At 42.0% G+C, this 24283-nt stretch overlaps 1 protein-coding gene across 2 annotated transcripts in view; it reads right to left on the bottom strand.

The window, feature by feature from the left end:
* arid2 (AT-rich interactive domain 2) overlaps window positions 1–24283 on the bottom strand; it is a 35388-nt gene extending 11105 nt beyond the window's left edge. Inside the window, exons 1-12 of one of the 2 annotated variants that reach the window (XM_020107195.2) lie at window positions 24104–24283; window positions 21667–21852; window positions 21449–21542; window positions 20407–20504; window positions 9998–10131; window positions 4634–4852; window positions 4165–4232; window positions 3252–3321; window positions 2629–2879; window positions 988–1084; window positions 647–856; window positions 291–455 (exon numbers count right to left, since the gene is read on the bottom strand). In XM_020107195.2, the coding sequence (XP_019962754.1) occupies window positions 291–455; window positions 647–856; window positions 988–1084; window positions 2629–2879; window positions 3252–3321; window positions 4165–4232; window positions 4634–4852; window positions 9998–10131; window positions 20407–20504; window positions 21449–21542; window positions 21667–21758 (1498 nt within the window). In that variant the 5' untranslated portion in view covers window positions 21759–21852; window positions 24104–24283. Of the gene's footprint in view, window positions 1–290; window positions 456–646; window positions 857–987; window positions 1085–2628; window positions 2880–3251; window positions 3322–4164; window positions 4233–4633; window positions 4853–9997; window positions 10132–20406; window positions 20505–21448; window positions 21543–21666; window positions 22180–24103 lie in introns of those variants that run through there. The other variant, XM_020107194.2, reaches the window with a different exon arrangement.

Raw genomic sequence — 24283 nt, 5'->3', positions numbered from 1 at the left:
GGTGATGATGCAAGATACTTAAAATTTCCAGTGGAACATTGTTATAAGTTCCGAAATTCATGGAATACCCTCGAAAATGCTAAAACTGACCTTTTATATATGAATAATAAAACTAATACTAAACAATCCTGGATACTTGAGCTGGTCTGAACATAGTTTCACTCACAACAAAGTGAAAAAAAAAATCATTCACAGTTCAATAATCAAGGGGAAAGGATTTGACCCGCCTCCTGTCAGCAGTGTGAGAGATCGTGTGTGACTGACAAATAGAGTAAAGTAAAGACACTCACCAGGTGCTGGTGTTCCCTGCACAGGGGCAGGTACCTGCTCTACCAGCTGCGGTCGAACCTCGGCTGCCTGGTCAGCGCTGGCCTGATGCTCGATCAACCGCACCGCTGTCAGGGCGTCAGGTCCAAACGTGTGAAGGTCAACTGATACCAATCGCACTAACAGGTCTGACCGGAGAGAAAGAAGCACTCAAGAATCAGCACAGAGGTTAAAACACACAATCACATTTCAGCCTCTAAGCAGAGAATTCAATCCGAACACAACAAGAGCCATGAATCAATAACAGATTTCAAGGGCGGAGGGAAAGACTATGTTCACACGCCAGTTACACTTGAATGTAAAGGAAATAAAGTCGTACCTATGCTGTGGTCGACGCAGGCGATCTTGCTGCAGGGAATCTCTCCCAGCTGGGCCAACAGGTACAGCACCTCCAAGGAGGCCATGAGGAGCATGAGGTCAGGCAGGGTGAGGAGCATCATTACCTCCCTGTACGAGTCCTGGTCCACATATTCGCAGATTAGCACCCCGTTGTCCTCTGCCTTGCTGAGGTTGCCCAGGATCTCCATGGCTGAGGACACAGTCATATTAAGTTCCTTCACATATCATCCTGGACAAGTTAACTCACTGAATATTTATTGCATCGATCCCAAAGAGTGCCCAGCCTTACAACACACCAGAGTGAATCACAAGAGCGCTTACCTCTCATTTTGAGGAACCTGTCCCTGGACATCAAGCATTTGGTGATGGTGTGAAAGATCAGGTGAGTCGTCCGAAAGTCAACGGGATCCAGCTGGAGCTACAAGAGGTAGCACAAGGTTTATTTCAATGATCCAGACATCGAGCAAGACAGCAGGCAACAACTGCAACATTCTTTATAAATATTTAAGACACTGAGATTCTAGGTCAGCTGTAAAGGAAACACTGAATATAAACTAAACACAGCCATAAAAAAATGATTCCCCACTGAACATGTTTGCAGTTTAGTCTCATGCTCATCGGAGTGACAGCATGTCTGTCCCAGCCACAGGAGTGCACACTACTAAAGCGGAAAGTAATGCTGATGTCTGTCTGCCCAAGATGCTAAAAACTTGGAACCCTGGATATTTTGACGGTCTACTGAAGTGACCGGATTTCTCTGACTGGGTCCGTTTGCAGTGAAAATGAAAAAATAAGAATCTTGCATTGCTTTTTTGTTATTCTTCAGACATTCCTCTATTAAAGGACATTTTAATGTTGTTGTTTAATGGTTAACAACTGGTTAATGAGCGCTGATTATCGGTTAGAATAAAAAACACAACATAATAAAATGTCTTCTTGGTCACAACATAAAAAGTGCCCCAGGAGGGTTTATATTATCAATAATAAGACAGGGGACAAGGCTTTGTAGTATTGGATCTGTGTTATGTGCCCTACACCCAACCGTCCAATTAATCACTTCAAAGACTGAACCGATTGTATCTGGGACCCTATGCATACAGTTTCTAAAAATAGATACAGGACTCATTTACATGTGTTCCCCAGCAATAAATGAGACTCAAATTAAAGTGAACCCATGTGATACATTCACTTTGACTGAACAGCCGTGATAATATTTTAAATTTGATCATTTGTTAAAGTAAAAATCTGGTCTGAGTTCAGTATATGTATAAACTAAAGAACTGCTAGTTAGTGACATAACAACTAATGACAGCCACAGTATTCATTTCCCTGGAAGCTGCAGCTGCATTATTCTAATGTTGGCTCCATATATGACACGGTGGTTATGCTATTCCAGAGCTGGTTCTGCAAAATGAACTATACAATGTAAATCCATAAACTAATGTGCTGTAGTTAATGGTATACTCTGAGGCCTGGTCACATATGCCAATCATTGCAATTGCTAACAAACAGTATTTCTCTTACTACAGCCTAATGCTCTTCAACACCTGGAGAAAATCCAGAGCTCGACCGACCTGCTGTGCATAGTTACTGTTGCTTGGCTGTATTGTGTCACACAGGGGAGGGGCTTTAGCGAGGGATGGATTAAATCTGTTCTCACCACTGCAATGAATTAAGTAATACACCGTTTACATTTTTTTCCCATCAGAAGCCACAGATATCATACATCAGCTGAAGTGACTCATCTCAGGCTACGATTCAGTCTGTTCTGGAGGAGGTGGTGGCTCAAGACAAGACACTATAATGTGTCACACTAACCTACATTTGGATACAAATCATCCTCAGGCACTTTTACTACGCAAGTGAACTGACCCAAATCCAGAAGATCAGTTATATATGACTAAATATTTTGAAGCATTGGACAACAGTTTTCTTGATGTGAATACTGAATAGCGAACCCACCTCGGCAGCCACGTTGCCCAACGTGTCCAGTCCGAGCTGTCGGAGTGAGATGAGGTTACAGTGGGCACAGAGCAAAAGGAAGCGCAGGCACGTTCGGTTGGCCGCTAGCAGCTTGACGTTGGCCTCCTCAAAGGAGAGGTTTCGCAGGATAACGGCAATCTGCAGCACCCGCTGGGCCTCCATGTCACTGATGCCCGGGTGCCGCGGCGGGTGGAAGAGGCTCTGCCAGCGCCCGACGCACGACGTACCATCTGCAGAGAAGAAGGGGGGGGGGAGATGAGGGTGGGCTCGTGTGTTGTAACAGAGACATAAATTGTGTCTGAAATCCAACTTCTAGGATCACATGCAGGCAGAAAAAAACTCAAACTGTGGTTATAAATATGGTGCATTGCTTTGTGTTCTCATTTAGAAGTCATTCTTAAAATGTGAAATACTCAGTTCATCAAGGTTGGAAAACATCAACAAAACAAATCCCGACTCGCAATACAGGTATTAAACTAAAATGTTTAAAGAAGCAACAGTAAACAAACTCTACACTCTAACAGCCATATAGCTGTGAATAACAAAATAATCTCAGAGGTGTACTCTTATACATTTTCTCTTATTTACCACTGTGTGTTTACCTTGTGGTGGACTGCTCTTGTCCCAGATCAGCTCCCTGACTTCCGTGTCCTCCACCACCTCCTTCCAGAACTGCAGAGGGACAGAAGTTGTTAGCATTCAAACGCATACTGAAAAAATTATTACAGCCAAAGACAGCAACTTTAAATTAGACCAACATACGACCTTCATGGCAATTGTATGGCAAGTGACAATCATAACAATGGCTGCGACTTAAGTTATTTGTAATGTTGAATCATCTGACCCCTTGTTTTGTCCAGACAACCTTTCAAAACTCCAAAGACTAAGAGAAACACGTAAATATTCACATTTGAGGGGCTGAAACCAAGGACATTATGTCATTGTTGCTTATAAGACCTGTTGAAATTTACTTTTTTGCAGAATCAACTCACTGATAAACTCACAATTTCAGCTCTAATCGTGCAATTTTATAGTATAAAAATATAATCAAAACAACCACATGCTGTTGCCTGAGTGAGAAGACCAGACTCCTCTTTGATAACCCACATTAAAGCCTCTTGCATTAGTGTTGCACCGCAAGATACTAAATTCCTGCTGAGCGTGACCTCTGACCTCACTTAAGGATGAACAGCCAAGAGGACAGAAGTTAAAAGAAACAGTTCAATGCAGTATTTACATTGCATTATTATTATTAAGTCATGACTTGACCATATATATTAACTGGGCCAAATTCAAAGTGAATTGATCTTCACATTCTGTGTGAAGACGCCTGAGAGAAAACTGCTGTGAGGTTTCTCTGTGAGGAGTAATCACCAATGTCCACACTGCACAAAGTGTGGTTTCTTAGTGAAAGCAGTATTTCATTTCTATCTGTAATAGTTCAATGAGACACATTCAACAGAAATGACTTGCAAAACATGCATAGAAAAAAAAAAGAATAACATTTAACTTTACCCTGACAAAGTCCCGAGAGGTTTTCTCCTTCCAGTCTGTCCCGAATACCCCGGAGAAGCTGCCTAGCGCTGCAAAGGGAGGTTTAGAGAAGAGTGTTAGATCCAGTTTTACTTGTATATATTTCTTGTTCTTTGATTCCCAGTTGACAAATTATATGTGGGTGGTACTCAGTGCAGAATGCCACCGATCCTAAAACAAAGAGGTGAGAGAAGGGGAGGGGAATTGATCTTCTCTAGGATTGTGCGATTCAAATGATAAGTAGGTTTCCCTCAAGAAAGTTAGGATTACAATGATTAGCTTTGGTGTATTTTGTATACTCAAACAACCATTTCTCAGAATTATGCTCTAACACACTCAATAAATATCAACATTTTCAAGTTATGCATATTACAAGCTTTCTTTGAGTGGTGAAGTATTTAAATAACTAAATAAAAATGACACAATCTGACGTGAGTTATCTGGAACGTACAGTCGTCGAAGACGCCAGCGTGGGCCAGCAGCAACGTGACCAGCTTGGGGTCCTTGTCCAGCTGCATGGAGTGCTTGCTCTCGTTGGAAAGCAGAGTGCAAACGTTAACAGCGAAGTCCACTTCGTTGGGTAGGCCCGAGAGGAGAGACAGCACCAGTTTGTTATAGTCGCACGGAGGAACGAAATCCGTAGACAGTCCATAGCTTTGGCGGAGATAGTCTGGAGACAAATAAAAAATAATAAACAGGGTTATTATACAAACGTATTTGACAATAAAATAACAATGTCTACAGCTATACACATTTTTTATACCACTTGAAATTAAATTTAAGACCAAAGTTGTGATGGAAATATACACCAAAGGGGAAAATATACTTGTTCCTCGTCTGTTAGACGCCACTGCCTTCTACCAAGTTTGAAACACTTTCAGCACAGTAGTTTACTTCTATATATATAAATAAATATATAAATAACGTAATATGTAATATACATACTGAAAAAATTTTAAACAGGCAATTAATACATACAAGTTTTGGTTTCACCAAAATCAAATACTATTGTAGAACAGGACTTCTAAAATAGTTCAGATACGTGAAAGGCAAAGGACAGAATATACAGGTGCCCCCTGCTTGACAATGTCAAAATCAGATGGGTCACATTTTTGGGAAGCATCACAACACCATCTACTGGAGCAGACAGACGTGATACTGTGTGTCAGAGGAGAAACAGCAAGACACTGCAGGTGAGTTTGGATTTGAAAACACGTGAATCAGCCACAGAACAGAGGTGCAGAAAAAGAGGGAAATCCCAGTTCTGTCAGTCCTGCCTCTGCAGACCTTCAGCCCCTTGAACTCAGATTTCTCCTTCAAGTGAGTTTCAACCAAACAGGCTTTTGTTGTTGTTGAATGTTCAGGAACTTATAATCGTGTTTGTCAGCGTCTCAGTTGTCCCCCCATGATTGGCTTTTTATAATTAAAAGACGCCTAATCCTAAATACTAAAGGGTTGTTTGTGTTATTATTCAGCAGCTCTAAGTGACAGATAATCCAGTCTGTGAAAGTGCAGCCATTGTGTCAACGAATACCCACAATACCTCGGTGTGCTACAGTTCGATTTGCTGCTATCAATCATTTTCTGTGCACAAGCGTCACTTTTCCGTACAGGGGACATTTCAATTTGGTGCAGGGTTTTTGGAAAATGCTGCCTCTGGAAACCAATCATAAAAAAGAGAGGAGTCCCACTGAGTGAATTTGATTTCCATGCTGAAAATGTAATTCAACAGAGTTGGCCATTGTAGCAGCAACGGCTCCAGTCAAAACCTGCAAGTCTGCGCTCATCCTTCAGCGAGGCGCCACCATTCAGAGGTGCAGAGGACAAATGTGCAACATGCCGTGATATGACAGAGCAGGTTTTATGAGCAGTGTAAGATTTCTAAAGGTGGCCTCAAATAATTAGAGATCACTGAACCTGCCAAGCCAACATAAAACAACCTCAACCTTGCTGTCCCGCTGTATTACCGTTTAAAATTCAGAGACTTGAGAACAGACAGACTTCCCATTTAATGTCATGTAACAGACCACTAAGCACTATTAGCTCACTTCAGCGATATCAGCATCCATGTATATGTTCCTGTAGAGGCTGCAGGACAGAAACTGGGTTTGAAGTCATTTCTATTGTTTTCCTCCTGAACACTGACAAGTTGTGCACAATTTTAATTGAGTATTTAATTATGATTTTTTTGAAGTAAAAGAAAACTTCTGCTTACATTACAATTTGGTTGTAAACCTACAGTAACATTTTTTGTCCACTTGGGGACAGTGAAAACAAGCTTTGAATACAACACTTATTCTTTTGGTAAACAGTCGTGTATTTAGAGCAGCAATATTTGTATTTATCTGAAGGTGTATATCCGGTCCCCTGGTGAACACTAGTACAAAATTCTCCCTTGATTAATTGAACAACACATAATCAACTCATGCTTCGATGACTCAGGAGGTAAGGCGGGTCGTGCACTAACCACAAGGTCAGTGGTTTGATCCCAGGCTGCTCTATTATGTGTGCCGAAGTGTCCTCGGGCAAGACACTGAACTCCAAATTACCCCAGACACTAGTACCGACTGTGTGTGAATAACAAAACTGTACTATAATGTGCTCCGAGTGCTCATCAAGACTAGAGTGGCTATTTAAATACAGACAATTTAATACAGACAAGCAACACCTGCCAAATTCAAGATGCCGTGTGATCCACTCTTAATATTCATATTGATTAAAGCAGCTTTAATGTTTGCACGCCTGCAAAAACCCAAATGCCTGAATGGTGAAGGAGAAAAAATCCTTATACAAGCCACAGACTAGATTCACCACTGTTTGTTGTGCGTCTGTTCCCACCACGGACATGTGTCGGAGTCAAACAGCTCAGCAGGCAGCGGGCTGATTGCCAGAGAAACGAGCGTGCGACTACAGGGCTGGAGGCTCTGATCTAAACTCAGGTGGAGGAGGGAAAAAAAACAAGTGCTTCCTTCTTCCCTTCATCAATAACTGCTGTCAGGACAGTCAATTACCTCTGAGAGAAGCTCAGCGGTCAGCTCCACAACACTGTGAGGCTAATGGACATCTCGCATTTACTGCGTGTGAGCACAATCCGACAACACAGACAAGAGAGTGGCCTTGGACCGCCGCACAAAATCATTTACTTTGAAATACGACGTGGTTACTCAGAGGCTGCTCTTTCATCGTGAAAGCAGGAGCACGTTAAGGTTTGGAAAAAATATTATTCGTCAATGATTAGCTGCATAGAAGCAACTTGAAAGAGAGGAGAAAAAAGGCCACAACAACTACAGCATTCTTCAGAGCCTTGGTTTAAAAACTGAAAGGTGATGACTGAGTTACATGAGTCACAGAAAGAAAAGTGATAAATGTTCAATACAATGAGGAGGCTGATGAAGAGGACAAACAGCAGAGAGTTAAGCTGTAGCAGAGGGTCTTCTGCTTGGGTTGTGAAATGAAAACACAGAGAGTTTCTTTCTTTGCCTCTGTACTTTGCGAGATTCATGTGAAAACCAAGAATCACTGAAGCAGAGATAATCGAAAGCCTCTTCGAGGCCGTTGGGATGTTCAGATGTTTGGTGTTAAAGTTCAAGAATACCTGCGTCATGTTGTTATGAATAAAACTCTCCATGGAGATTGTGTGGCAACTTGGAAAACAAGTCAGGCAGAAGAAGTTAACTTTGAAGCAAAAATAAAGTTACCAATGGTTTAAATAAAGTTATCCCCTCACTTTTCAGGGGAGACTCCACATCAGAATGCTTCATTTGGAGATGACACAGTGGTCATGTGATTTACCTCAGCCCATCATTAACTGGCTAGAGGAAGAAATGACATTTTGAGAGAAATACACTTTCTTGCTCAGCACAGTCAGGACATCAAGGTTACAGTTACCGGAGCGATCCAGATTCATGATCCCACATCATCGATTAACAACTAAATCAATGTGATGTCAGTTTGTTTGAAGCGCGACAGGGACAAGGAGACACACACTCAGGAGTGTATCCCACATACTTACAGTTATAAAATAATCTTCCATGAATAAGTAAAGCAGCCACCAGTAAAATTGCTAATTGTTGTCTTCACACTTCTTTGGAATAGATGTCCAGAAGTTTTCAATTTCATTTCGCTGAGGACTTCTACATTTTAAACACATCTATTTAGTAATGTGACTTAATAAGAAAGTTCTGAGAAAGTTATCAGGCATCTATTAAAAATATTTTCACCACATTAATACAGGATATGCACATACCATGATAATTTCAATAGATGGATCTAAAGTCGTGGGGGTCACTCAGGTATGCTGAATTTGAACAACAATTCATTGTGATGGATAAGGAGCTGGTGCCTAAATGACGTCGGGAGTGTGGTGGTGGTGGTTCAGTGCAACTCGCAAAACAACTTTCTGTCTGAACCGATCAGACTTTTAGGGGAAACCCAACGAGCCCAACTCAACCATGACAGGCACTCTACTCCGTTATTAGAGTCTGGACTTGACCCCTGTCTGATGCAGTTCACGTAAGCTGCAATAACATTGAGCTATGGCCGGGTCCCACATACGCAAATGTATCAGTGACAACCCTTTGCCTTCCATTCACTTCAAATCTGTGAGAGCGAGTAGGTGAATAAAACATTTGCTAGTGATGAGTCAAATTGCAGCGTGACTCACATGGAATTCAACTTTAATATGTGTGACCTGTCGCTGACATACGTGTAATGTAAATTAAAATAAATCTGCCAAGCATACATGACAGACGTACACCTGATACCAAATACTTACTGTACTACACGTACACTAGGTCAAGCAAGGGTCGCACCTCTAAGGGAGTACGACAAATCTATCCATGTTTAAAAATGACGCACCAGAAGAAAATATTTCAAATGTTTCCTTTAAAATACTGCTCATCTGGATCTCACAAGGTCCCACAACTACAAACAGTCATCAATGACAAAACACATTAAAGCAGTCAGTGGAAATAAAACATTATGATAAAAGATGCTAACAATAGAAAGTGACATGAGGAGACACATTCTATCTAGATATGGACATAGTGCCATTCAAAGCTGTGGACAAAGGGGGATTTAATACACTGATGCCTCTGCTAGTGTCTCTAATGTAATATTGTTTGGTTAAATGGTGTAAATAACCCAGAGGCTGGTTTGAGTCTGGATATTTTCAACACTACACTGTGGGTCATGATTGTGATAACAAGACTGTGATGTGATTCTCGGGAAGATGCCCCCCTCATTTCTCTTTTTGTGTAAGCCTGACAGAAGTTGTTTGAGCTGTGTCTGCTTTAGTAGCGACAAAGTTTTACATTGATCCGAGACAGTCACTCAGACGGTTCTGAGTAAATGAACAAAGCACTTTCATCCTCTCCCCGCCTCTCTCAGTAGAGAGCTGACAGCCACTTCCAAACAAATGCTGGCACTTTATCTGTCACTAAAGTAGTTAGCCACAAAGCTAGCACACAGCCCGAATTCTTTCCTTAATCATACTCATATCAAATAAATTAAACCAACAAAAAAAATCCTTAAAACAAAAAGCTGTTAAGGCTTGTTTCTATGCATAAGCTTGACCTGCGGGCTGATCGGTTTCCCATGAATCTAACACAGCTCTGATGAAGCCATGCTTTGCTGTAATCACATTTACTGAAGTGTTTGAGTTGGCCAAGGGGCGGACAGAAAGAACCAGAGGGACAGGATGAATTTGAAAAACTGAAATGGAGTGAGACAGAAAACCACAAACAGAAACTGAATCCAAGACCGGGACAGAAACAGAGAGTGAACCAGTACCCGCAGTGAGGGCGTCTCTGCCTACCTGATACAACGTGTTGCTGGTAGTTATAAGAGTTGGGAATTGCACCGATTGGAAGAAAATTTTTGGGATTCCCCGGCTGCGCTTCTTCGTCGTCCTCGCCGAAGTGGTGGACTTTCTCATACTTCTCCAAGTATCTGTAAGGGGAGGAAAAATAAAAAGACAATGAGCCAAAACTTGCTTGGAATGAATTTTGCTATGAATTTGTGCTCCACTTTCTTTCAAAGACTTGAGTGACCTATTTTGATTTGTGTCTTGAATTTATGCAGGCGCATTTTATGATGAGCACAAGGGACGAGGCAGCATTCTTCATCTCTATGATACTGTGTGCAAACAAACTGACAGTCTCAATGTGTACATTTTGAAATCCTTTAGAATTTGCAATATGTGAATATATGAATTTTATCCAAAAATCTTGATGGACTAATAAAGAATACAACTTTTGACTTATAGTTTTATTCTATGCTTGTGTTACTTTTTCGAGCCATTTCATGCTGGTGTCATATTTTGTAATGTAATCATCAGGTTAAAGAACTTATACATGAATACAAGAAATGACTGCTATGATTATAAAGGGATGAGAAAAAAAATCCCCAGAAAATTAAGCAACAATATGTTAAACTGTCGAGAAACGAACATGAACAACACTTAAAATAACCGTGACACAGGATGTGCGTTTTCAACCGTTGACATTTTACTTCTCTTTATCTGCATTTCATCCTTAACATCTGCAATAGCAAAATAAAAAATCCTTTCTGATTCTACAAAGCTGAACAAACGCTATGTAAAACAATGTTTGCTTTTCCCACCCAGATTGAGGGAAAACTATAACCTGCTGTCAAGGTCATGCAGAGAAACATTGAACAAGAGTCGGAGCTTTCAGCTGTTAAAGAAAACTGGTGAAATCAATCACCCTCACTGCAGCATGCTGTATCACAAAGGCCCCACACCTGCACGTATTGTCGAGGAGACGACACGCTGAAACCACAAAACTCACTATAATTACAACATGACAGTGGAAGTTGTTTCATTTGTGAGGGATCTACTGTACGACAACACCTGTGTGTCAAAGATACACACGTTTCGATGCTAATGATTCACAACGTTAATCTGTGGAGCGACAGGCTGACATTGCTGGGATGAATCAGGCTAAAGAGAAAGATGTTTAAGTCAAACTAGAGATCATACACAGATGAACAAGTGAGCGGGGGGTGAGATAAGACAATCAGAGGGAAAGAACTCTTCCATACAGTACGACTGCTCTGAGAAGTACAGAAACAACACAGCGACAAGCACTTAAGTGGAGAAATGGCATGTCAACATTAATCTAAGATAAAAAAATGAATCCACTCGGGAACTCTGTGTACACAAGCGTAAAAGTCAATGGTGAGAGACCACCATTTTATTACTCTGTAAATTACACAGTTCAAGGGATTAGTTCCGAAATAAAATGTGATCGCTACCAGAGCTTTCACCTGGCACTGCTGGTTTAGAATTTGTTTTATGGTTCGAGTCAGTAACGAGATTTTGTCAAGCCTGTGTTTTTTTTTTTTCAAAAACTCAACACTGTTCAGCCAAGCAAGATCCAGTGAAGAAAGAGGAGACTGGGTGATGGAAGGCTGATGAAATTAAATGGGGTGAGAAATGATGCATCACCATTAAAGTGACCATTATGATCCTGGGAAGTGCTGAAAATGGTCTGAACTGATCTAAACTGGAGTAATTTCACCAATATTTGTATTCAAATATTATAATTATCATCAATACAAAGATTTTGCACCATATCAAATGTGCAGCGTCTACATTGAAGAAGAAAGGCTTTAGCTTTTACACAAAGATGTTTTTATAAACAATGTAAACTTCCCAAGATGCAGGTATAAATGCACTTACTAGCATTTGCTAGCTGTGACCAAAGCACTAGCAGCAGTCATGCTGTTACAGTATCAACCAAATCACCATGGTAATTCAAATATTGAACATTGCATACACAGTATAATGTGAAGCCAGAAACCATTTCATCTCCAGCACCGACTGTGTGAGATGTGAAATATAAGAAAAACCAGAGAAGGTTTCAAACTTGAAAAATCTGTGTGATTCATGCTGTTTATGTGGTTGTGAAAGAACTGATTAATCTTTATAGCTCCATGTTTCAGAGGATAAGTTGCCTAAAAACCTTAAATCAATAAATATCAGGTTGAATATCCATTTTGAATTTTGGCTAACCAGGGAAGAGCAACAGGACCAAAAGTTGGTTCAAACTACTCGTATTATTTGAATTACACCAGCCGGGTTGGGATGGCAGCCAGTCATGATTTTCAGTCAAGCATCATGATGATTCACTGTACATCATATGCCAGTTTAAAAGACATTGCCCAAAACTAGACACCACCTCTCATCTGAGTAGTGGAAAGTGAAAACAAATGAACTGGCTGCAACACAAATAACTGTGTTCCAACATCTAACTAGCGATTCAACTTTAGCTCAAACCCTTACCTCATATTTTGGAGGCGCTTGCATCCAACTTGGGGAAAAAGATCGTTTATCAGCATGCAACTGCCAACTGTCAGGCTTTCTTGGATTTCATTAACACCCAATTGTGATGCGGGGTAATCTTCCAGCCAAACAAACACACACACACACACTCATGCAGCAAAATACCTCAGCAGTGAAAGTGTGGTGAACCCAGCATGTGTGGCCGCGAGTCACAGAGCGAGCGGCTGTTTCTGAATGAGGCCCCGCTTGTTCATCACGGCCAAGGTAATCCCCCGTCCGCTGGCTGCCGGGTGACACGCTGGACTATAAATACACTCTGCCTTCATTTGTAGAGTGAGGAGGAGAGTGAGAGCGCGGGAGAGATATGCCGCCGTCCCAACTGCAGCGTCATCAACCGCTGTCTGGGCACGAGCAAGAGAAAAAAAGGCTCGGGTGGAGGCATGGGAAGGAGAGGGGGGGTCTACTGCAGCACTTCCTTTTTCATACATGCACGATGAGAGGAACATCATCCCCCTCCTCCTCGAGTGGCATGCGATTACAGAAACCACTGGGATTTCATTGTTTAACGACATTTTGAGGGAAACGTGTGCATCACTTATAGTGAGGGATGTTTTCCATCTTAACGCTGCACAAGGAGTGGGAAACAAGCAAAGCATGAGAACTGATATGAGTGTTATTAACAGTCATCTGGATGACACCAGTGCAGACACTGGCTTTAGTTACTCTCAGCTGCCGGACTGCCCAAATGCCCTCAATGTGTTAAGTGTGTGGGAGTCGATTGCCCCCTGCTGGACGTGGACGCAGACATGAACATACACCCACTGCCAATCAGAGATGTTTCCTTGGATTTAACGTCCAACACAGGCTGTGGGTGGTTTGCTTTGTCAATAATCCAAAGGAAAGTGTATTCACAGCCGAGCCAATTGCGAACATACTGCAATAGTTCATTTCATTACAGCTAAAAACACACTTCAAGTGGCTGCATGGTAATTTAAAAAAGAGAGTAAGGTGACTGACATTTTATTTTGGATACAATTCTGGATACGCGAGAGTTTTTTTAACCGGTCCGGTAAAACAAATGCATGATTGTTAACATCTCTATTTCAGTTATCAGGTTGGTTTATCTCCACGACACAGAAGTGGCTGTGCACATTTCCTCGAGACAGCTTTTGCATTAGGAAATGTTTCGCATCAATTCAAATGTTTGCTTTCATAAACCAAAGCTTTGCATCTTTCTGGAAATTAACAGCAAGGGTTGGCGACCGTCTTTTACTGAAAAACATGCTTTCCTTTGAAAGAGTTATGCATAGCTGCTTTTCCAGTGTGAAAGTGCACCATCTCTTTGGAAATATTCCTGATGACCACTCAAGTGCATTCTACCTCGGCTCTATGCGTTTTGTGTTATTGAATGCAGGAAAAGGCGCCACTTATTTTTTGGCTGCAAGTGTTGAATTTGATTCCCTTTCACCCCAAACATTAATCCTGTCCCTCAGTGCTCCATTGAAATGTATGAGATGCTGATCCCATCCACCTGCAGCTGCTATTTATTTTCTAGATTTCACCATTTCCCTTGCGTCAGGCTCACTACACGAGATTTTGGGCCGATGTGTTCCTGATTCACCCCCTTCGGACAGTCGGAAGAGAAATCTGGTCTGGGATGTTGGTCAGTGTTGATGTTCAGCCCAGATTATTTGGTAATGTGAGGGCTTTACAGATCCTCTCTATAACCTCTCGAACGGTTCGAAGAGTCAGCAGGGCAGCTTCAATAATATCATACATGTGTTGGAAGCTGGATAATTGTGATTACGTCCATGTTTTTAAAGTACGCAATAAGAGAGAGACAAGTCTACAAGAAGACGGAGTCCAGGAGTGTCTGAAACTGTCACCTGCCAAGCAGCAGTTAACATTCCAGCCCATGATGCTAAGGTTAGCTAGAATGCAACTGTTGGCAGATATTAAAACGGACAGTTTAAGTCTCACCTCCAGTCTTGGATGACAACCAGCGTTAATCACGGTTCCCCTGAACATTCTTTCATTCTCACTCTTCTAGCTTTCTGTTATCACATTTTTCTCTGCATAGTATTACTAACATTAAAGTGAGTTACTGCACCAGTTATCTGGCTCGGGTTATCCCGTAATGACTTAAGCTTTCGCTTCTATGAGACAGACAATTATAACATTTTTAATATGCATTATGACAGGCCTGGGAATGGTGTAGGTCTTTTATTTATGACAGTCCTAAAAAGAATTTTAATAGTACTTTCATTTTCCTACATTTAGCATAACAATTATGAATTTAGTTTTACTTTAACTTTTCAAAGTGATGAATGTTATAAGGGGACAGTGGTGAAAATGACATGTTTCATAAATGGTTCACTGCAGGTGATACCACAATAAACCAAACAAGTGATTTTCTGCATCAAGTGGATACAATGCATATAAAATCAACCCACGGGTTTCTCCTAGCTCTCTAGTACTAGAAACATAAGTACATGTTATGAATAAAAAGGTACAACACCCAGAGCAAACATTTTAAATATATCTGATAAAGTGGTACGATTCTAGCATACAAGGCAGATGTGTCCATCTGCTTATTAGCAAGTAGACTGAGTGAAGGAGGTCAGGCCATTGGTCATTGGTGGCCAACAATGCTGGAGGGAAGGTCAAATTACAGACTGGCTAAAAACACCAAGTCTTAAGAGCATTCAGGTGTTTGCTGCACAGATCTTATTTTGTTAATGGTTCCATATTTGACTTTTCGCATGTTTTATTTATAAGATATTTGTGGTCCTCCCAAAGTCTAATCTAATCTCAATATAGTTTTGCATCTTATCTCTCACACTTCTCTCTGGTACTCTAGCAAGAACATGCCATTTCCTGTTGGCATATCAGCTAAATAAACAAATTTTGACTGAATTGCTGGGAGAATTCAGAGAATAGTAGAAATACTAGTCTCTTATATTACTATCTGTCTTGTAGCTTGCAAGCCTTAATTATCACACCACAACCTCATGGAATTTTTGACGGCTCATTTAGAGACAGTTTATGAACACAAGCTGTATTCATTTTTCCATGGATTTGGCGTTTCAGCATCTAGACCTGCTTAAAAACCAAAAAAGAGATGGAAAGCTCTCTGTCTTTAGCATGGGACCTCAAAGTCTCTCATTATGCGATTGAAAAGCAGGAACAGACACTCGTCCGCACAGCGTTTTCTCTCTCCATAACTGAGCATCTCTAAGTCCAAGCAGCAGCTAGGACGAGGCGGGGGAATAATAACTCAGCTAATGCAAACCAGATCAAAGGCCACTTTATCCAGATGTTCCAGAGGAGCAGAAGAATATATTGCCTCTCACAAGAAGTAGAACAGAACCAAAAAGCATGATGGTAACTGGAATAATGGCATAACCAGGTTTGAAAATTAACACTCTCCGAGCAGAAGGGCTTAGTGAAATGTGTCTGTGCAATATTTTCTTTCCGCTTTTTGTAAAAATTGGGAACTTTTAATTTAAGAGACCAAATCTGATGTTTTGACATTCAGCTTTAACGACATTATCTTAATTTATGACCTTGGACGATTAGATTTATTCAGAGTTAGAGGCCTTCAAGTACTTTTCAATACCTGTAATTTCTTTGGGGTGTTCCAAACTTTGTCTAGGTCTTTATAAAAAATATAAATATGAGACATGCCTTTGCGTCAGACATGCTCTTGATGGGTTCCCTATGTGAGGCATTTCTATTTTTCTACAGCCTCAGTAGTTAAATCAAGAGTTTCTCCAAGCAGAAAGGGCCACAGGAGATTTCTAGGCCAAACATATTTGAATTATTCCAAATTTTTAAGACATTTTAGTTCCAATCAAATATCTTTCACTATAACCAAGACAATTATAACCCAGTTGTTAGGTGATAGGTTCATGATCCCTTCACGCTTGGAGAAAGACACGGCCAAAGTCACACAACAACAGTCTAATTGCTGGGGTCATGAAACTTTTTACCCTAGCAGTGGAGTCACAATGACAGTGGAAGACACTTGGTTAACTAGTCCGAGGAGGACAGAGAGTTAATATTGAAATGCGAAACATTTCTGATATCATCAAATCTGTCAGTGGTTGCACCTGCTTCACACTGCAAATGGTAGTGGGAGTGTGGTTTAATCATTACGCTGTTATGGAAGGAGAAGGTTGACCTCCAAATAAGAAAGATTACTTGGCAGCGGTTGATTCAGCAGAGACAAAAATTGTCAAAAGCAGGTTTCTTTATATTTAATGACTGTGGAAAAAAAACTTTCCTTGCTAGCTGAGCTACAAGGGTAACTTGCTCATAATACAGCAAGAAATCTGATGTACCTTTTAATATCTTCAATAGATTCCACTTGTACGCATCAGTTCAAAGTTTGTTATAAACATAAAAAGGTAGTATTCCTCACAACAAATGGAAACATGACATGGTTATCTCCAAACAACAGCCCCCCCCCCCCCCATTTAAGGCAAAAAACTTTCAATTTTTTCTATTACACAATTCCAACCATGTGTAAAAACCTCATGGAGATAAAACAATCGATGACTTGAGCATTTAAGCTAACACAGAAGCATTTAGTGAGCGGTTCCTAGATGACAGTGCCTCCTGGGCCTGATTTCCTCCCAATGGGGATGCAGAGCAGAGGGCAAACAAAGGTTGAACCAGGGTATCTGTCACCTGACTTGGCTTCTGTGTAGAACACACTGTAGTCTAGAAAAAGAAGTCAAAGTTAAGTCAGGCTGTAGCTACACCAGAGGCCTTATTTCCAAACAACTTTCATTAATTCTCAAATTACAGCAAGTGAGTGCCTAGATGAACTGGACTCTTTTCTTTGAAAGAAAAAAAATCTGGACTCTGTTTCCCCACGAGGGTTGAGAGCTTTTCGCAAACCATCTCCAATTCATGTGAAATGGACGAGGAAAACCATGGAGATGTGAATTGTTATAGACGCATCCATATCGGTGTAAGCACAGGAAAGGGGAGGCAGCCTTTAGTAACGCTAACGCAACACAGTGAAACTGACTGCAGAGCGCACAGATGTGGAACACAAATGTATGTCAAATTATGGAAGTGTGCAAAAGGTTCTCCGCAGTCACAGGAATAGATCTGGGGCAAAAGGGTCGGCTTCGGATACACACTATGTATAAGCCATTAAAGATGTTGGTTGCTCTACTGTAATATTTACAATATAACCTATGTTGTTCAGGTATTTTCCAAAACTGCCTAAAATGCTCTTAATATCAAACTTTTCCATGGTCTGTGGAGGCCCTGCTTTATCAGAACACTTGTGTCTGTTGGACAACATCTTACTGTATGTCCCACTGATCAATAATTTCCTTCAACCTCATGAAGTGAACTGAAAACACAGCTTCTTTCCTAGTGTGTCAGTGTGATTTGATGCCACTGCTTTGAACCAGAGTGTGAATCCTTTCCGCCCCCAAAGCTGACCTGAAATCAGCACCACTGGTAGGAGCGATGTCAAAGCAGCACTTCAACAAGTTGAAAACTAGCTTGAAAGAAAAACGTCGACATCGCTCACTTATTACCGAGTGACATTCAGATATCAAATAGACGGCAGCAGGATCTGGCTCTGAACCCCAGTGCTGCTCATTACACTGCTCTGAGTGGGAAGTGCTGACCGCGGAGAGCCACATCATGAACATCCTATTCATTCAGACAGGGGAAACCTGGTCAACAGACCATCCAGTGACAGAAAAGTCACAAGTGTGATCCCTGCAGCAGCTGGACATCCTTCATTCCTACCTGCCTACTCATTTTTTTTTCACTTGAGTAGGAAAAGAGCATCCGGAATTGGTACTTATAGTGACAACTTAAAATTGGGCTTGTTTAAAGCCACATATACTGAAAGATATTTCATCATTTCCTATAACAGAAACCTCAAAATGATTGTAGTTGTCATCACATTCATAATAAAATCTTAAGCTTGAAATTCATGAGCAGCCAGTGGTTAAAGGTGGTCAGGATTAACAACTGATATCAGCAAACTTCCATCCAGCCTAAGTGTCCTTGAGAGGGACACTGAATATGAACTAACTCCAGAGTGAGTACATATCTACTGTGTAACTGGCTGTGACCCCTGAACTTGCTGGATGAGTGCAAACTTGGTCAAACAAATTCCACCCACAGCGATGACATAGCTTGTCCAATTTTGCACGACAAAACCGGTCACAAAGAGAGGAAACAAAACCCAAACAATTAATTTCTCTATCGCACACGCTCATGTCAGCAAAAAAAAAAAGGCAGCATGGAGGAGGCGAGAATAGCCTCTTATTATCAGCCTTGTTCAAGGCAAGACCGCTGACATCCACTGCACCGAGCTGCCTTAGATAAACTTTTCACAGCAGCTCCGAAGGCTGCTGCGAGACAAGTGCGATATTCAGCATGTCAGGCCTCCTCTGCTCACCCACCTTCCCCAAGTTTTTTTTAAAAAGGTAAGAGTCAAAAATCACTTAGCTGCTCTAAGTAACACTGGTGAATATTTAAAAAGAAAAAATCTCCAGCAGACATGATGTTAATGGCTCTACATGATTTTCTGCCACATTTTGTCATTTGCCCAACAAGGTATCATCCTGCTGGTATTTATAAACTGCTGTCTTACACAAGATAATGGAAACATTAGTTGGCCTAATTGTGTCCTCCTAAGAACAAATCTTTTAGAAGCTCAGTCTGTTGACTTTCTGCGACAAGCACTTGATGCACACTCAAAAACTAAGCCGGTTAAACAAAGACAGAAACATACCTCTGAGTGTTGTGTTTCATGGAGCCTATGAGGGTAGGTTCCCTCATTAATCGGATCATAAAAAACACCTTTGTTCCAGAGGAGCTTCAACAAGTACAAGCCTCTATCATCCTGGCAGATGTCTAAAAAATGCTTTCTAATGTAGTCAGTCATTTACACTAAATATATAATAGGATAATAGTATTTTCTGGGTAAATCAGAGAACACAAATGCAATAAGTTCATTAGAACTGCAATGCAAGCCCACATGTGCCTGAGGTGTTTCTCCTCTGCCATCAGCACTGATGGTTACATGTGAACTTTTGAGGAGCTACAGGTCTCGTGAGATGTGTACTGGTAGTAATCAAATTGGCTGCTACGCTTGCAGCTTGTGAGCACCTGCCTTCCATGAAGGGCAAACTTGGTATAAATGCACACATAATTAGGCTCTGCTTGCGTTATAAACCAGTGACCTGCAGTTGGCCCTCAACTATCTATAAGAGGGTACGAGCGGCTACGAGCATTTCTCTGCTACAGAGGTGTAATCCCCTGCAGGCAGGTGCTGCTGATGGGTGCAATCGTTGCACGAGGTGGCGCGGGAAGAAAAGGGGGAGCGTGGGGAGAGCCGCAACAGTGAAACCACAAATGCCAGCTGTTGGGGAGAGCTGTGTGTGCACCAGGCTCCCATCACTGGCAGCTGACTGCATTTACATTTGGAAGCTGCACGCAAAAAACTCGTTACAACACCCAGATCTCAATCATTAGCTCTATATCAAACCCAAACGCCCTGTGGCTGCAGCACAGAGAGGAATAAACAGCAGCAGTTTATAGTTGAGAGCCATTACTGACAAAAGTCACTCCATGGCTGTGTTCTGCAAAACTATGTTTCAGATTAGAAAAAATATCGGAGACATTTGGCCACAAGTTTCTGTTAAAACAGACAGAGCAAAGTGCTCATTTAATGTGGCAGAGATAAGTGAGTTTATAGCTGCCAATCTGTGGCAAATATACACAATAAAGACCTTGCATTGCCTGCAACATTATTGTACTAGTGCAGCTCACTAGCAGAAGAGAGCGAGAGCCTGGGTCCTGCTGCATCTTCACATTTGTAAACACTTCCCACATGGTACCTGGGAGGATGGGAGCTGCGTGGCCGCGCTACTTACCGAAGGTAGTACTGTTTTAAAGCGAATGCAGCGTTGGAACAACTCCTGGGGAAGTTAAACTCTTCTCCGAGTTCAATCCATTGGTTTTTGTCCGAGACCTGGAAGGAGGAAATGAGTGTGTTACAGGGGGAGCAAGAGAAAATAAACAAAACACCGGCAACACACAAAAAAAGAGCGGTTACACTGCAACCATCTGTTCTGCTACAGGCTCTCCCCCCTCATCGAGACAATATCACCAATCAATAACTTTCTCAAACTGCTGGAAACATTTAAAAATGCCAAATGTGGCGAAACTGCACCGCCCGGCAATTCAGCCAAATAGCATTTAATTAGCCGCTAGCGTGTTTATTAAGCGAACATATGTACATTAGATACATCAGTTGAGCACAGCTGCCTTTAAGATACAATCGTTACAGTTGAGGGGAGTTAGCACCAAAGCTAACAGGCTAACTTCACTTTTTCATTTTGGCGTGAAATGCTAACGAGGCTAAACTCTTAACAAAGTGTGTCCGTGGGAAAAACGCTTGGGCTTGGGGCGAGCGCTTGGTGTGAGAGTATGGTTTTGGTTGCCGTTTACTGTGTTCACTACACGGGCCTGTGAGGCCTACATTTTGAGATCAGCCATGAAGCCGAAGAAAGATGGCTATGGCGAGAAAGAAAAAGCCAAGCTTCCCCCCCTCTGGCTGCAAACTGCCGGTAAAAGCCCGGGGCGACGCGCCGTGTGCCGTGCGGTGTTTTCCGAGGCCGGGCTCCGTGCCGATAATCGATGTTAAACGTGCCCGCTAATTTTGAGTCGCTCCAACTGCACTCTGGCTGCGAGGCGGTCGAGACTCCCGATTCAAACCGCACAACAACACAAGCCACCACATTGCATAGAGATACACGGCAAACTAGCACAAGGCCAACACCGAGCCACTAACGTGTTCCTTCCCGGAGGGCTCCACTTGCCCCGGGTTGCACACACGGAGTTGTGGAGCGGTCCACCGAGGAGTCCACGGACGGCGGAGTGTGGAGAAAAAACCCACTTTTAGTTCCCACTCACCTTAGCAAATCCACCTAAAGAGACGACTCTGACATAGAGAGCATTCAGGTCCAGCTCTTTCCCACCCACGATAGGAATCTTCTTGAACGGCGATCTGCGTGGAAAACACAAGAAATACACGCACATATGTTGAAATAACAGCTTTGGCTCGCTCGCAGTGGCGGGCGATTAGGATTTAAAGTTATATTTCTGGGGAATAAAGACAACCCCGAGCTCACCCTCTGCTCTGGTGGAATTGCCGCAGCTCGTCCAGGAAAGCCTGTCCTTTTCTCCGCTGATCTAGTAGATTTTTCCCCGTCGAATTTGCCATTGTTTTTGCATGCAAAAACGGTTAAAGCCCACTTCAGTCGCTTCTTAAGACACCAAGGATCCCATACTCCGCCGGCGCTCAGTCATTCGCGAAGCTGAGTGTTTAAAAAGTTAAAGAAATAGCTGATAGCAAGAAGAGCGGCAGCTCGCTAATAAAGACTGATGCACACAGAGAGCCAGCCCGATTCAAGCCCGGACTAAGTTCCAGCGAGCAGTCGCAAATACGAGCGATTTACCGGCAGACGAGGAACGCCATGACGGACGGTGGTGAATTAATGCTTTCGGTCGCGGTGGTTTTCGTTCGGACTGGTTTGACAGTGTGTTGCGGACGCGGCTCCGAGGCTATCGCGCACACTGTGGAGCGGCGGAGGATCCAGTTCTCAGACAAAAAGATGTGGAGGCCGCGCAGCCCGGCCTGCCATGCGTGCAGCGCCCTCTGCGGCCACCGGCGGCACCGCAGCAGTCCAGAGCGCAGCGGGTGTTGGAACAATAGAGACTGTTTTCTTTTTTAGGGACCGTCTGACAACTCGCCTCTGTGTTTGGAAAACGGGTCAGGAGGTACTGGCAGAATGTCCCGTGGGGGGAGGGGATAACACTAATTAACATAGCCTTCTTGTTAACCCCCCCACCCAAAAAAAAGGCCATGCAATGGAGGACATGTCTATTTAGTGGAAAAAAAACATTATTTTACAGGCTGACATGAACCCTGAGGAAATTTAAAGCTGCATTGAAAATTGGGCTCTTACCTCACTGATATTGACCATTCCAAACTATAGTCACTTTGTTACAAGTTCATAATGAAGGAAAAATAATCCCAGTTGCAGCCACTGCAGAAAGTAATACATATAATTTTTTTAAATTCCCAATCATACAACATGAGAACATCTGTAAAAACCAGTAATTATTGTCGACTGGCGGCCATCAGCTCTTTGTGATTAACATCTACAGTATAATGCACCAAAGTGTTTACAGTTACGTTGGAAAAACTCTGACATTCATTCAGATTTCTAAATATAATTGTCTTACATTGATAGCCATATTCTTTTGAACTTGCGCCAAAGTGTTTGCAACTACATCTAAATTATTTTGACATCGATGCACGGGTCTGAATTTATTTTTTCTTGCATTGACGGCCATATGCCTAATGACTTTTATATTTCATCCAAAATATTATATGAGCAGACTAAAGTGCCAAAGTGTTTGCAGCTACATTGAGTACATTTTCACACTTATTAATATTAATGAAAAAAACACTTTTAGCATTGATGGCTGTAATCCAAATGACTTTCATATTTTATCTCAAATTTTATGACGGCAGATGAATAAACCAGTGTTTGACACGACATATATTTGGACATTTATGCACATGTTTCTGAAATAATTTAACTGAAGGCAATGTGCCTCATTATTATTATATTTTATGTACAATCTAGCAAACTAATCCACAAGTGTTTACAGGAACACTGAGTACATTTTGACATTCATTCACATTTCTGCGATAATATTCTTTCATTGATGACCTTATGCATTATAACTTCCATATTTTGTCCAAAATGTATTTGTTGTGACTCATTTAAATCATTTATGACATCTTTGTGTGTCATGTCAGACTGATCAACATTGCATTAGAGGATTTTAGTATTTCCACCCCTGTACAACTCATATTATATTATATTACACTTGATGTGGCTTAATTTGACAGATGGGAGCTGCAATGTTGTTTATTTTGATGGAATATCAATAAATAAATATGTCATTTCAAAATGCATAATCTCATACTGTTGTAACGTTCCTTTAAATAATCTATTTGGATTGTTAGATGTCAGAGTTTTGGCTTTTTTTCCACAAATGATCACTGCAGATGATTCTATTTTAGAGTGATTTGTTGGTGGGAACTTTTACACATGATGTCTCGCCGCCCCTGTCCCCTGCTGACCACCTCAGACTCTAATCTCCCGGGATGGTTGAAAATTACTCCAGATCCCTTCTCCCTCCAACTGCCAGGCGGATATCTTCTTGATGGGGTTACATTCAACCATTACACGTACCCCTTTGCACAATGAAAAACCTGTCACAAAATGGCGGAGACGTACGTTAGCAGACCCCATTTTGAGGATTTGACTCGAGACAGCGGAAAAGTGCGCGTCCCTGCGTGTGGTTCCCCTCAAAGTGATCCGATCTCCTGCAAACAAACTGCGGCACACCGGAGTTCACCTCACGCCTGTTCGGGCTCCGCATCCGTCAACCGAATTCTGGGCTAACGAGTCGGTGGTGCGCTAGCTAGCTCTGTTAGCTTAGCAGGCGTCAGCTAACTCGGCTCCGAGCACTTTGTGTTAATCCACTTACCGGGAGACATCTCAGCGTTAACGGGGACTTGTAGCTGATGACCAGCCACGCTTACTCGTATTTTGAGTGATTATTCCCGGGGTGCGTGCTGTGGACGCTAGCTTTACCCGAGCCTGACATTAGCGTGTCAGATTTCTGTCCCGTATTAACACTGCTAATGATGCTAACTGGGTTTCCTCT

This window comes from Paralichthys olivaceus, chromosome 23 (assembly GCF_024713975.1).
Source record: "Paralichthys olivaceus isolate ysfri-2021 chromosome 23, ASM2471397v2, whole genome shotgun sequence".
Classification (NCBI taxonomy): domain Eukaryota; kingdom Metazoa; phylum Chordata; class Actinopteri; order Pleuronectiformes; family Paralichthyidae; genus Paralichthys; species Paralichthys olivaceus.
Note: the sequence above shows the minus strand (reverse complement) of the source record. Positions and strands in the feature narration are given on the sequence as shown.